This window comes from Heterodontus francisci, chromosome 17, assembly GCF_036365525.1.
Source record: "Heterodontus francisci isolate sHetFra1 chromosome 17, sHetFra1.hap1, whole genome shotgun sequence".
Lineage (NCBI taxonomy): Eukaryota > Metazoa > Chordata > Chondrichthyes > Heterodontiformes > Heterodontidae > Heterodontus > Heterodontus francisci.
Genome location: NC_090387.1, coordinates 44,008,007 through 44,022,774, shown reverse-complemented (window position 1 = coordinate 44,022,774; position 14,768 = coordinate 44,008,007). Strand labels below are relative to the sequence as shown.

Genomic DNA, 14,768 nt, shown 5'->3' with positions numbered 1-14,768 from the left:
GGTTGCCCATTCCTAATTGCCCTTGAGAGGGTGGTGATGAGCTGTCACCTTGAACTGCCGCAGTCCCTATGGTATAGGTACACCCACAGCACTATTAGGGAGGGAGTTACAGGTTTTTGACCCAGCAACAGTGAAGAAACGGCGATATAGTTCCAAGTCAGGATTGTGTGAGGCTTGGAGGGGAACTGAAGCAGTTGAAGATGGTTGGGCCTAGAACACTACCCTGAGGAACTCCTGCAGTGATGTCCTGGGACCTCCAACAACCACAACCATTTCCTTTGTGCGAGGTATGACTCCAACTAGTGGAGAGTTTATCCCCTGATTCCCAATGACTCCAGTTTTGCTAGGGCTCCTTGATGCCACACTGAGTCAGATGCTGCCTTGATGTCAAGGGCAGACATTCTAACCTCACCTCTGAAATTCAGCTCTTTTTTTCATCTTTGGACAAAGGCTGTAATGAAGTCAGGAGCCGAGTGGCACTGGTGGAACCCAAACTGAGCATCTGTGAGCAAGTTGTTGCTGAGTGAGTGCTGCTTGAAAGCACTGTTGACAACATCTTCCATCACTTTGCTGATGATTGAGAGTATACTGATGGGGTGGTAATTGGCCAGATTGGATTTGTCTTGCTTTTTATGGACAGTACATAACCTGGACAATTTTCCACATTGTCGGGTAGGTGCCGGCGTTGTAGCTGTACTGGAACAGCTTGGCTAGGGCCGCAGCTATTTATGGAGCACGTCATCAGTACTACAGTTGGAATGTTGTTGGGACCCATAGTCTTTGCTGTATCCAGTTCCTTCAGCCGTTTCTTGATATCATGTGGAGTGAATCGAATTGGCTGAAGACTGGAATCTGTGATGCTGGAGACCTCAGGTGGAGGCTGAGCTGGATCATCCAATCAGCTCCTCTGGTTGAATATGGTTGCAAATGCTTCAGCCTTGTCTTTTGCACTGATGTGCTGGGCTCCCCCATCATTGAGGATGGGGATATTTGTGGAGCCTCCTCTTCTGTTTAGTTGCTTAATTATCCATTACCATTCATGCCTGGATGTGGCAGGACTGCAGAGCTTTGATCTGATCCATTGATTGTGGGATTGTTTAGCTCTGTCTATGCATGCTGCTTCTGCTGTTTTCTATGTATGTAGTCCTGTGTTGTAGCTTCACAAGGTTGTCACCTCATTTTTAGTTATGCCTGGTGCTGCTCCTGGCATGCTTTCCTGCACTCTTCATTAAACCAGGGTTGATTCTCTTGCTTGACTGCAATTGTAGAGTCATGAGATTACAGATTGTGGTTGGATGTAATTCTGCTGCTACTGATGGCCCACATTGCCCAGTTTTGGATTTTCTATTGGGACTTATTATTATCTCAACACTTCCTTTACTCTTTTGAACTTGGAAGTGTCATGCATTATGGACTGAGCGATTCAAGTTTGTTTCTTTATTTATTTATTTATATTTTAATCTAATTTGAAAGGCTGATTTTAAAAGCAGACATCTCCTGCATTCACTTAACTTCCCCACAACTATCTTGTTTGGGAAATCACTGCTTTTTTTGGCAACCTGTTATGTTACTAATAAAGCCAGGTGCGTATTGATTACTGTCTTTAAAATTAAACTCAAATATCTATTTTCAGCAAGTTTTAACCTTGTTCATCTTATAAAGTATCCTTATTGAAGAAGTTCAATTAATTACGAGAGTTAATTACTAACTTATGAATAAATGCTACATTTCAAGTTTTGCTCTTTAACCTTGGCCAAAACTGTTAATGCTTTCATTTTATCTTTATATCATTTTCAGTTAAACAATGGAAGTAATTGTCCATTGTATATCATTATGAGAGGGGCTCCTTTAAAACAAAAGTGTTACATTGTTTTGTGTTCAATATATGTTCTGTGCTTCAGGCCCTTGATAATTAAGAGATTTCATTTTACATGTTACCTATTTTGTGTGGATAGCTAAATAATAAAATGGACAATACTTATTTGCAGACTGGGAGACAATAATATAACTGAAAAGGGGAGTGATTACTTCAGAAGTGCTTTGGAAGTGAATGGCACACTTGAAGAGTTGTGGTAAGAATTTTATTGTAATTGTATATGTGTTTAAAAAATTGCTTATTTAGAATTTATTGGTACATTACAATCATGCATAGAAGGCTGACTTTTTATTGGAAAGGTGTATTTTTAAGCCACATACTTGCAATGACACAAAGCATTGTAAGCAATCTAGATGGAAGCATCAAATTAAAAAATATTGATAGATTAAATAAATGGAGAAAATTGTGGAAAAATGAACCTAAAAAGGATAGAACAGGGTACTTTTCAAATGGTGAAATGCTAGAAACAGTGGAGGTCCCAAGAGACTTGGAAGGGGTGTGGGGGTCCAGGTAAACAGATCATTAAAATGTTATGAACAAGTACAGAAAATAATCAAAAAGACTAATGGAATGCTGGCCATTATATCTAGAGTACTAGAATGCAAGGAGGTCGAAGTCATGCTTCAGCTCTACAAAGCCCTTGTTAGATCGCACGTGGAGTACTGTGAGTAGTTCTCACCTTGGGAGAGATATATTGTCCTTGGAGGGAGTGCTGTGTAGACTTACCAGAATGATACCTGGACTCCAAAGGTGAAATTATGAGGAGAAATATTAAGGGGAGCCAGATATTAAGGGGAGCAGGTAGGGTAGATAAAGAGAAACTATCTCCGTTAGTTGGGGAGTCTTGGACTCGGGGGCAAAGTACAAAAAAATTAGATACAGATCTTTCAGGAGTGAAATTTGGAAACACTTCTTTACGCAAAGGGTAGTAGAAATTTGGAACTCACTTCTGCAAATGGCAATTGATGCTAGATCAATAATTAATTTTAAAACTAAGATTAATAGATTTTTGTTAGCCTAATGTATCAAAGGATATGAACAAAAGGCGGGTACACGGAGTAAGGTCACAGATCAGCCTTGATCTCATTGAATGGTGGAACAGGCTCGAAGAGCTAAATGGCCTACTCCTGTTCCTAGTTTTAAAAATTTGGAGACTTCAACCCTGAAATGTCAGTCTTGTATGTCTGTGTTTACAGGATCTGTGAACCCACCTCTGAAGGAAGCAAAATTAACACATGTTTACGTTGTACCAATTTGACTTTTGTATTATTAAGAATGAAATACTACACATTGTGAGAAGAAATTCCTTATTTAAAATGCTATTGAATTAAAAGAGAAATGTAAGAAAATTAGTAAGTGTGTTGTCTATCTTACTTAACAATACAAATAATTCAAAAGATTTCCAATTGGTGCTATTTGAAATAATGATTAATTTCAGCCATCACTGCATCACAAAATCACACTGTAATAACACATCTTATATTGAAAACATCTGCTAATTGTTGGGTATCAAATGGTAAAATGCATTTATTCTGTGAGATAGTTAATTTCAGAATCAGCTCAAACGTCCAGCATATTTAAGCGAATATTTTTTTATAATACTACCCAATTTCCCATGACCTTGCTTGCAGTCAAAGGAAATTGTATATCTTTTAGCTGTGTTTTTTGTAAGACTGAAGATTTTGCAGTACCTTGCTCTAAAGGAAATAGTAAAAAAAAAAGTGCTCTTGTGGTATTAGGGCAGTTTTCTCTTATTGCACTTTAGCTGGGTGAAAAATTGAGTGTGCTGCAATATGTATATGAGATTTCAGCCTTGATTTTCCTTTCTGCACTGCATCCAAACATCCTTTGGACCCAAGTACACGAACAAAATCGCCTTTAAAAATAGTTGCATCATCCCCCTGTGGATGAAGAAAGAACTGCAGCCAAAAACAGCTGTTACAAAATGGCCCTTCATTTCAATATTCTGAGGTTTAAATGTTTTACCAACTCAAGGATTTTAATGTATAGTTTTTGTGTTCTCATTTCTATAACTCTTTAACTTGTTTTTCTTTTAGGATTCTGGTAAATAACATATCAAATGATGGAAAGGAAAGATTGAAAAATGACAGTCATAAAAACCCAAATCTTCGACTGAATTAATTACATATAGGTATGTATCTTCTACAGATGGTTGAAGATCAAAGTTTCTGCTCTAATTTGTTATGAGTACCAGAACAGCGTGCTTGCTAAGTAAAGCCCAGCCCATAAAAACTTAATTGTCCTTTTGTGTTCTGGTCAGGACCCGATTAAATGAAAGTGGGAATTTTACCAGATCTTTGGAAGCTGGGGCGGTGGTGGGAGGAAATTTTTTTTAAATGACGTTGGACAGGAATGGCTATGTGTCCCCCCCCCCACCCCCCACCTACTGCTTTACCTGGAGGCGGCTTCTGTGCGCTGACTGGTACATGCCTGGCAGCAGCAGGAAGCCAATTCAGGTTGTTAATGAAGCGGGTTAGCAGGCATTTTCTGAGGGCGGTGGAAATTTCCCGGGGGTCCTCGGGAACCCCGCAGTGCCTGCAGCCCATTAACTCACAGGAGGCAAGTGCACAGCAGGAGGTCACAGTGCCATGAAAATAATATGCAATTTGCACATTAAGGACTGAATTTTGTAAAGCTGTTTGGAACAGGAATGGAGGCGTGGGGGGCCGGAGAATAGTGTGAGACACGTCCGCCCAGAAATCCAGCATCAGGATGTCGGTTCCAGATTTAGTCAGTGGCAGGAAAGCTACAAGTATCGTCGCCACTCCGACAGGACTCCAATTTAAGTTGCTGAACAGGCAGTTATAATACATATACGTGCAATTGAAAGCGATTCAATGGAAGGCTTGAAATAAAATGGATGATGAGTGGCCCTCACCCTTCGGATCGCCGGCCATTGAAAGGTGGTGGCACCAAGATGAGGCCTCAGTGCTGCGACAGGAAGGCAACCATGATCAGCACTGGATAGGGAAAGGGGGCAGAACAAAGGTGATTGTCGACCTGCAGTGCTGTGAACTACATGGGTGGGCGTGTTGCCAGGTGGCAGTACCAGGTGGACATGGTCTCAGGTGGCAGTACAGGGTGGGCGTGCTGCCAGGTGGTAGTACAGGTGGGTGTGATCTCGGATGGCAGTACAGGGTGGGCGTGTTGCAGGGTGGCAGTACCAGGTGGGCATGGTCTCAAGTGACCAGCACAGGTGGCAATACTGCTGTGTGAGATGGTCAGGTGATCATACTGTCGGGTGAGAGGGTTGACTCTCAGCAAGGGTGGGCACTGAGAGCCATTAACACATAAACCGAGAGGAGTAGCTACGGCAAAGGTGCCAAAGCATGTTCGTCTCTGCAAGAACAGAGCTCTAGAGTCCACTGATCATCTGGGATGGGTCTTGTATACCCTGTACTTTTGGACCCCCCGTGGCGTGATGCAGCGCCTCCGACGGAGAGAGGGCCAAGAGGCAGCTCTGCCTGCTCGTGAAGCTCCACGATGAGAGCGACAGCAGCCGGCCATGGCAAGAAGGGCCCATCTGCACCAGAGAGTGTACCGGACTTGACTCAGCTACCTCCAAATGTCTGAGTGGCATTGTCAGCAAAGACTACACCTCTCCAGAGAGGCGGTCACTGATTTATGCACCCTGCTGCAAGACGAATTATGACCTATGGGTCACCCTATGCCAGTGGCCCTAAAGATCACCATGGGACTTACCTTTTCAGTCTCTGGATCATTCCAGGGATCCACCAGTTGCATGTGCAGAGTCTCCCGGGCAGCAGCCCACCACTGCATCAAGGAAATAACCAATGCTATGTCCAAGATGGCTGGCAACTATCTGCACTACCAACCGACCCTGACAGCCAGGCGGAGAGGGCCGTCGGCTTCGAGGCCGTCGCTAGATTCCCCCAGGTGTAATGTGTGATAGATTGCACACATGTGGCCAGCTTCATCAACAGGAAGGACTTTCATTCTATCACTGTTTAACTGGTCTGCCACTACTGAAAATGTTTCCTGCAGGTGTGTGCCTTTCAAGGCTCACTTGAACCTCCCTGCTGACCAGGGAAGGAAGGGGAGCTGGAGAAGACTACAGCCAAGGCGATAGTGTGCAGATCTGCGTACATTTGTGGTATCTGGCTCTCCATGATGGTCGCCAACCTCTCAGTGAAGGAAGTCATGCACTCACATGCCTGAGACATGGCAGCACTCATGTCATGGATGACCTCCTCCATCGTCCGCTCATGGCTGCACACTGCCTCTGGCAGCTCTGCCAGATGTTGCCTTACCTCTCTGTGCAACTTCAGCATTCCCTGTGCTGTCAAAACCAGAGACTCATCATCAGCCTGGAGCTCAACATGTGCCTGTAAACCCGACAGTCCTCTGATTGTCAGAGGCCTCGGCTGTCTCAGCCTCAGCCAGCTGCTCGGGTGCTTGTGTGGTGCTCTCACCAGCTTGTGACCCTGATTCTAAAGCTGAGCGGAAACCCACTGAAGTGAAAGTATCTGTGCTGGTGGAAGGCGCAGGAGAGTCATGTGATGGTGCTTCCTCTGACTGCTCGTCCTGAGATGTTGACGTCTGTTCCCCTTCAGTTGAAGCCTCTTGCGAACACCGACCTGCATGAGAGAACACAAACATGTGCAGATCTTGTCATGCCAACCATGCATGATGTGGAAATCCAGAAGTGTGTTGGATGACAAATTACTTGGAGACTGCAGTCTCACCTTTCAGTCTTGAGCAGCCGGCCTTGGTCCAGTGCCTCCTCCTCAGCTATCGACAGAGGCTGTACATCTGGAATTTCTCCACCAGTCCTTGAGGTCTCCCTCTTGTTATGGGCCCACTTGTCCTGCAAGTGGAAAGAAGGAGATGGTTAGAACTCGCAGGAAGAGTTCTGCTAGCGGTAGCCCCTCGTCCCCTGCTGGGGTTTCCTACATGGCTTCTCCCCATGTCTGCTCTCAGGAGAAGTAATGGGGGTGAGATGTGAAAGAAGGTGGCCTGTGGCCGAGATGCAGCCATGCATCTGGCAGGATGTGATGATGCCTCACTCACTTTGCCTGCGCCTTTGTGGTCACTCCCTCCTCATGTCACGCTGCCTCCTGCATTGCCACATGCAAGCCCCAAAGAGGAGAGAGGTATGGAGCTGTCACCTTGGCAGAGCAAAGGAGGTTGTTGACTTTCTTTCTGCACTACACCCATGTTCAGGAGGTGACCCCATGGCTGCTGACCTCCTCTGCGATTTCCATCCAGACTTGCTTGGTCAGGCAGGAGGACCTCTTCTTGCCATCACTGGGAAAGAGGACCTCCTGCCTTTCCCTTGCAGCCTGTAGGAGAATCTCCAGGAAGGCATAGCTAAACCATGGGGCCATCCGGTGTCTTGCTTCTGCCATAGTGCGCCATCCTTCTGGGCTGGGAGCGGGGCTGGGGTGATGGTCCAGTAGTCACTACCATACCGGGTTCAGCAGTGATCAGCAAAGAGTAAATCACTCAAAGGCAGCAATGAAAGTAGGGCTGGCTAGGCTTTAAATATGGTGCCAGCACCTGCTCCTGAATCATCTGGAACCCTCGGAGCCCACCCCCGTCGCATAATTGGACGGGCCCCATGCCTCCATTATGACAGTTGGCCGCCCGCCACACACCTGACAAGTGGCAACAATGCCCACTTCTGGTTCTGGCGACGGATTAACTAAATTCAACCTTAAAGGTATGTAGCGGCAGCCTGAGGTTATCCGCAGGCAGAGGCTTGCAATTGCTTGATTATCTCCCAGATATCACAGATAGAGCTGTTGTTTCCTTCAGCTGTTTCGCGTTTCCGTTTCTTCCCGCCTTCCTTTGTCCCATTCCCCTCAGCAATATTCTCACTGCAGAGACAGTGAAGGCTGCCAGCTTCCTTTGCAATTGCTCACGCTGAATTGTCCTCTCGCCCACTCAACCTTCCCACCGTCACCGATTGGACAGCAATCGCAGAGATGTCCTCTTAATTGGACGCCTCCCAGAAGATTGTACTGATTGTACCGGCAGTCCCACTGCTGCGGAGATCGGGTTTGTGACCTGAAAATAGTCCCACTGTGCAGAAAAAAACCTAAGGTGGGAAAATTCAACCCCACAGTATTCAGACTCACATCATCATATACCATGTTAACCTGTCTCCTCTGACTAAATATTCTGACAGTAATATTAAAAGTTTCAGTACAGTGAAAAATCTGACTATTTAATATTATGTTAATAGTAAATTCAATAGTTTAAGGACTTAGCATTTCAATAACAAAACCTAAAGTGCAGTGAGTTCTTTATTCAGTGTATTCTAGTATGTTATGTTGACTCAATACTACATTCTAGCAGATTTATAGACATCAAGGGGGTTAGTTTTCCCAGGCCGGTGGAGATGGATTTGGAAGTGGGGAAGCTGGGAATTTTTTTTTTTAATTCCATCAGGCCAGTATCCTGACATCTTCCTGCCTCATTCTGTTTTTCCCAGGCGCTGGTAGGGAGTGAAGTCAGGAACTGTAGCGGCAGAGATGAGAAGCAATTTAAGTTGTTAAACAGGCAATTAAGAGGGATTTTGCACATGGATTCCCTCTTTCCCAACAGTGGAGCAGTCCCATGCTGTGTCTCCAACCAGTCAGGTTGGAGAAGGTGAGAGCACAGCGGGAGGGACCTCCTCGGTGTAACTGACAAGCCATGAAGCCTTTGATCAGTTACACTGAAGAGCTCCAGCCATGGCCAGGTGAGAGGCTGCTGTTCAAAGTACTCCTTCTGTCAGAGAGTGCTATCACTGCTTGACAGGTGAATGTCAGCAGCTTGGAAAGCACTTCACCTATCCAGTACTTCACCCACCTTCAGCTGGCCTTCCTGGCTGCCAGCCTTAAGAGTGGCATGGGAGCAACCTATGCAGTTACACCATCACCCTCTACTGAGGGGCTAGGGCAGTGGGCTTGCCACTGCAACATGCTGCAGCTGCAACTGGAGTAGCACCAGCAGAAACACCAGCTGCCTTCTCCTTAGCCACATGCCCCTCCTCAGGGAAGAGTGTATGGCCACTGCGATACAGCAGGAAGGGCGAGAAACCACAACACAGGGCCTACAGGTAGAGGATCAGCTCTCTCAATGTGTCTGAGCACCAGACATCTGCAGCCTCCTGGAACAAGACCTCCTTTCTAATGGAACAAGTAGGAAAGCATTGCCAATGGCTCCCAAGGTGCCTGCCACTGGAGGGACATGTTACCTCTGGTTCTCTCTCCACAGATGCTACCAGACCTGATGTTATTTCCAGAACTTTGTTTTTATTTCAGATTTCCAGCATCTGCAGTATTTTGTTTCTATTCCAATCCTGATCTGAAATTAGAATATTGCCATAACATCATAAACCAAATGCGGAGAGCATAGCACAACCCAAAAGCCCTTCAGTCACTATTTTAAAGAATGACGTGTATAATGTTTTTTTAGAACTTATTCTGGTTTTACACTGTGTCACATGACAGGTCAATTTATAAAACAATTTGAGACTAGAGTTAGAATTGGGTCAGGTAATGAATATGCACCAACTTCATTTGGTGAATTTTTGTGGTCACTAGAGCAAAGCAGGTTGGTACTTAAGAATGGAACACCCATATCAAACACTCCCAGGTCAGGTTAAACACAGCCAACTTCAGCAGAAAACTCCCTTTTACTTTTCCCAACAATGTACTTTAGTCTGAATTTTGAAGTCTATCTTGACAGCCAGTTTTCTATTTCCCATACATCCTTCGACCCTCCCTGAATAAGACTGGTTGCTTAAGGGGGAGTTCCACATTCTTGTGTTCCAAGCAGGGAAGCCAAAGTTGAAAAGAATGTAGTTTAGAGATAGGGCTACAGTACTAACTGGCAGTCTCTATCAATGTGCTTTTCTGCTGGAGGGGAAGAAGCATAGAATTATCCCATAGGTACCAAATTGGGAGCAGTTTTGTGCTGTGGGACCATCTACAGTAGAAAATGGATTAAGACTAGGGGTGGAAATGGGGCAGCATTGTGCCCATCTTCTGGGTGACAATGAGTGTTAGGGGGACAGCTATCAGGCTGCAATCACTTGTGCCCAATGTCCACTGGAAGTGCCCTGGTGACTTTGGAGTGTCATGGGCAATCACCTGAACCAGGCGTTAGACATCTAGAGTATGCAACATAGGGATCCTAGTTTTAGCACCCTGATGCAAAATTGGTCATTAGCTGCACCCAATCTGCCCCGCCCAGTTGTTCCAGGTCTTCAGCGGCTGAATTAAGGGCCACTTTGTGGACTGAAGGCTGTCCACAAAAAGGTGAAAAAACTTTTTTAGACTTTAATTTCTATGGAGCCAAGAGGAGCAGAAGTTGTTTCGATTCCACAGAAACACTGCAGTTCACTGCTAGCCCGGATTTGACCCTCCACCCCACCCAGTCTCCCCAGAAATATCAGCTCCCCCACCTCCAGGGCCAGCTGGGCAGCTGGGTGCAGAGTCAACCAAAATGCCAAACCCTCCAATCTGCAAGCTGCATGAAATACCCAACTGCTGTCCATAGCTAACCGGTTTCATACAGTTGATGCCTGAGTGTCTATTTTTCTTGGTCCTTGGGCCGTGTGAAATTTCCCCATCCATTTCAGACAGAAACCAGCGCTATTTGAATTTCTCCCCTAGGTCTCTTACAGACAACAGAGAGAGTAGACTTACATCCTGGGTGGTTTGTGTTTAAACTTAGCCTGAAATGGCAGTGTGCTGGCCTAGTGTCTCAGGACTAGAGACACGAACTGAGAAATACTGCATTTCTGTATGTATTTCAAGGCATATCAAAGGTGTGTAAAACATTTTGGTTAAAAGTAAGATCTGATTGCTAGATCTGACTCCTATATTTTTTGTAAATGTACCCAGAGCTTAAAAGAAAGATCGTTCTCCAAGACTAAATCTGGTGACAGCCAATGATTAGGATAGTGTAGTCTAATAGACAGGTGTACACATTCCAACACTGATGCAGGCTGACTGTGCTAGGAATGCATGAAGGAAGCTTTCTGTGTAGGCTCTGCTCAGTAAACTTCTGGTGGATGAACAACAGGAACATTGTTATTCTCTCTAGTATTGACAGGCAGTGTTTTTTGTTGCAGAGTAGTGACATCTGTTACTTCCATTCCTGAAACTTTTAATCTCAAGCCTTACTTCATGTTTAGGAACTACAATATAGGGTATGAAAAATGAATTTAATTAGGACACAGAATGTAATCTCTTACTGAATTCAGCATTGTTCTGAATTGTACAGGGCTAAAAATGAACACAATTTGAGTGGTCCAAGACCAGCAAGTTCACAACTGTGGAAAATGTCTCCAGTGGAACCCAGATGCATATACAGGGAGCTACATTGACAAACATAAGAACTTTCCTTGACAAGGAGCAAGTTCAGTGATGGGCTTTCTTCTCTCAGAAAATGCAACCACCTTGCAAAATATACAGAAAAACCAGGGGCTTATAAAATGCTCCATGTTCGTGTCATTGATGCATTGCCATGGTTTGTATATGCCACCTTAAAGTATTTTGTAAAGATATTTGTGGTAATCACCCTGCACAGGCAGCACCCTTCAGTTGAAATGTTAAGAGCTGAAAGTTTATGTTTTATTCCTCGCAGACTTGCATTTTCTTTTAGTTAAATTTGTTCTCAGTATGTGGCAAGGCCTATGCTTGAGACCACATATTATGGGACTGGAGACCTAGTAGATTGGCAGGTTTCCTTAGCTGAAGGACATTAGTGACCAGTTGGGATTTTACAACAGCAAAGACAAAAGCCTCCATTTTCTTAAATTTTCCTATTCGTCACATCTCAGAATTAAAAGAATATGAAATGCATACATAATAACTGTAATTTTGTTTTGATTTGAAATGTTTGACTGAAGTATTTTGTGAATCCTCAATATAAGGGTAGAAACCTCGACTAGTGCTGTTCACCTACAAAAATCCTGAAATCTCTCTGCACTATAATATAGACGTGAAACCACCAGTATTATAACAGTATAATAGAAGTAATTTAGGTGTGATTAGAACAGCAGCAATCATGATTTCAACCTTGTACATTTTTATTTAATATCCCACAGCCAAAAGACTTGCAGGTTGATAGGTAAATTGGCCATTATAAATTGCCCCTAGTATAGGTAGGTGGTAGGGGAATATAGAGATAGGTGAGGATGTGGTAGGAATATGGGATTAGTGTAAGATTAGTATAAATGGGTGGTTAATGGTCGGCACAGACTCGGTGGGCCGAAGGGCCTGTTTCAGTGCTGTATCTCTAAATCAAATAAATCTAAATCAAATCTATCCAGATGATGTGTCTCTGGCATCCACTCCATATTTCTGAATGGAGGTAACAGTGCAGAGAGCAAGCCTCAGAAGCTGTTTAAGCTGAGGTGCCGTCATAGCGGAGCATATGCTCTCAACCAGCATCTGCACACGTGCACTTCCTGCAGTTCATCATATAGTGATAACCATAGCCAACTCTTTTTCCTCTGCCTAATCTTGGTACATGACGCTATTGTGGCCAGCTGAGATCAACCAACTCAGCACACAGCAGAATCTAAACTAGGACCTTACTGTCCTGTTCTGGCCGCTTTATAATAAGGTATAAGAAGCCAATCTTTGCCCAGGGAGTTGTGCATTGATGATCTCATGTTTTAGCATTGCATTGTATAACAAGGAAATTGTATCAAACTTGTGATCTGTGCTCAAAAATAAATGCAATTATCTTGACAATCTATCTTGGTAAAATGCATTTTTCTGTACGGTCAGACCAACTGCTCATCTACACGCATGATGAGAACAGAAAATTCCGAGTGTCAGCCATGCCCTTTGAAGAGTGCATACACTTTAAGAGGGTTAAATTGGAGAGTGAGTCTCTTGGTACATTCTGTTCCAAAAGTTAATAATATGTGCCAAGAAATTTGGTTTGAGGGGATACTTAGAATATTATAACACTGAAATGGCCAAGTCTGTCAATGTTTACACCCAGATGAACCATCTAATTTAATCTTTCTCTACTGCTTTCTCCTCCATACTTCTAGCAATATTTTAATATCTTTGAAATAACATTTTATCACTAGTGGAAGAAAATAGCTATGGTGGTGCCTGTGACTATTTTTCAACAGATTTGAGCCCAACTCTGCCCACAAACTCAGAAAGCTTTCATTCTTCAACTATCTAGTTTCTCATACTAATTAATTTTGTTGAGTTCAGCTAAATATGAAAGATAATTATCAAAGTTGTTATTTTCACTCTTTGACAGTAGCCACCCCCTGATTGCTGTGGAGACATCATTAGCTTGATTAGATAATGCTTGCTGCCAGGTATTTGATATTAAAGGCATCTGTGCACTTGAAATTCAGGGTAGCTGTCAACAGAGAGAAACTTCCTCTTCTGCTTAATTACTGGTCAAACCCCAATTTTATGAAACATAATTCTGTTTTTCAATTTTTTAGCTCCAGAATACAGTTAATGCTTGAGTCTAGCTTGCTTGAAAACAGGGAAAGTTGAATCGCAGCCAAGCCCTATCCTGCCCTCACCTATGCACCAACCTTCACTAGGGCACCTAGCCCATGGACAGAGGTCAATTGCTGCATGCTACCACCATCCTTTCCGAGATCAGCTAAATCACCGCAGACTCAAGTCTGAATCTGAGGCCTTTCTGTTCCACACAGCTCAGTACCACACTTTAAAGTGCATTAACCCATGAAGAAACTTGAATTGGTATTTAAGAGTAAGTTCTGTGAGACTCCACATCCAGTGGTGATGCGATGGGTAGGGGAAATATACAAAAGACCAAAGTCAGATGAATAGAGGGAGGACATAGGGTAGGATGAAGTTTCACAGATAAGGTGGGGATGGAGGGATTTCAAGAAGAGGTTGAAGATTTTAAATGTAAGGTGCTGGGGCATCACTGAGGATGATGTTGATGGGTGATTATGGAGCAAGATACAGGCACAAGATTTTGGACAGGCTTAGGTTAAGGAGAGTGAAGGATGGAAGGAAAGCTTTGATATAGGCTAGTCTGAACATGGCAAGGGCATGGATAAGGAGTTCAGTACTGAAGGATTGGAGGTAGGGATAGAGGCAGATACCATTCCAAAGGTGGAAGGAATTGGTGTTTTAATAGACAGGGTCTGAAAATCAGTTCAAGGTTGAACAAGAAGCCCAGATGTGGTACATAAGAAACAGTGTAATATTACTTAGTAACAAAACAATATTGATGACCTTTGAGCAGAGCAGTAATGTCGTCTGACTGGAAATCATTTACTTTTAATCCTGTTTTTCTTGGATGGGTGAAAGATAAAAATTAATTATTGCTGGGAACTAGATATTGTTAGATTGCGCAATGTATCCAAAGTCTTACATTTCCTTGAATAACAGCACAAGTGATAACACTCATCAGTGAAATTAATGAATGATGTGCTGCATGATGATTAGAACATTAACATTAAACTCTATAACTAAATATCTCAGTAGCTTCCTGCTGATATCATAAAGCACCTGGGTGAAATTCGACTTGGGCAGTAATAAGAAATGGGTGATAGTGAAGCAGCAGCTTGCTTTAGACTATTTGCTTTCACATTGAAGTTAATGGAAAATAATATTGGCAGTGTGTTAGACTGGCTGCCAATTTGCTGTTTTGCACTAATACCAATGAAAAATTTAATTCCCTCTATTTTTAGTTCACTGAAATCAAAAATCAGTAGTTGCATGTTTACACCTTGAGGAGCATGTCGTGTGCAAAAGTGTGTAACGCTTCAAACAAGAGCTGATTTTACAAAATTGTGCTCCCGCTGCATAGCTTTACCATCCAGAATCCATACATCAGTCGGACCCATAATTTCCCAAAATGAGCCCCTTGTGTATTAGGCTCCTCACTTGCA

The 14,768-nt window shown here is 43.6% G+C and overlaps 1 protein-coding gene and 1 long non-coding RNA gene across 4 annotated transcripts in view; one reads left to right on the top strand and one right to left on the bottom strand.

The window, feature by feature from the left end:
- LOC137378887 (NLR family CARD domain-containing protein 3-like) overlaps window positions 1–12,647 on the top strand; it is a 40,431-nt gene extending 27,784 nt beyond the window's left edge. The window contains exons 12-14 of the mRNA XM_068049353.1: window positions 1,989–2,072; window positions 3,934–4,028; window positions 11,138–12,647. Of these exons, the coding sequence (XP_067905454.1) occupies window positions 1,989–2,072; window positions 3,934–4,018 (169 nt within the window). The 3' untranslated portion in view covers window positions 4,019–4,028; window positions 11,138–12,647. The remainder of the gene's footprint in view (window positions 1–1,988; window positions 2,073–3,933; window positions 4,029–11,137) is intronic.
- LOC137378891 (uncharacterized) overlaps window positions 1–14,768 on the bottom strand; it is a 29,233-nt gene that overhangs the window by 11,927 nt on the left and 2,538 nt on the right. Inside the window, exon 1 of one of the 3 annotated variants that reach the window (XR_010976703.1) lies at window positions 6,604–6,721. The exons of the other annotated variants lie outside the window; for them this stretch is intronic. This is a non-coding gene — a long non-coding RNA (uncharacterized lncRNA). Of the gene's footprint in view, window positions 1–6,603; window positions 6,722–14,768 lie in introns of those variants that run through there. 3 annotated transcript variants of the gene reach the window in all.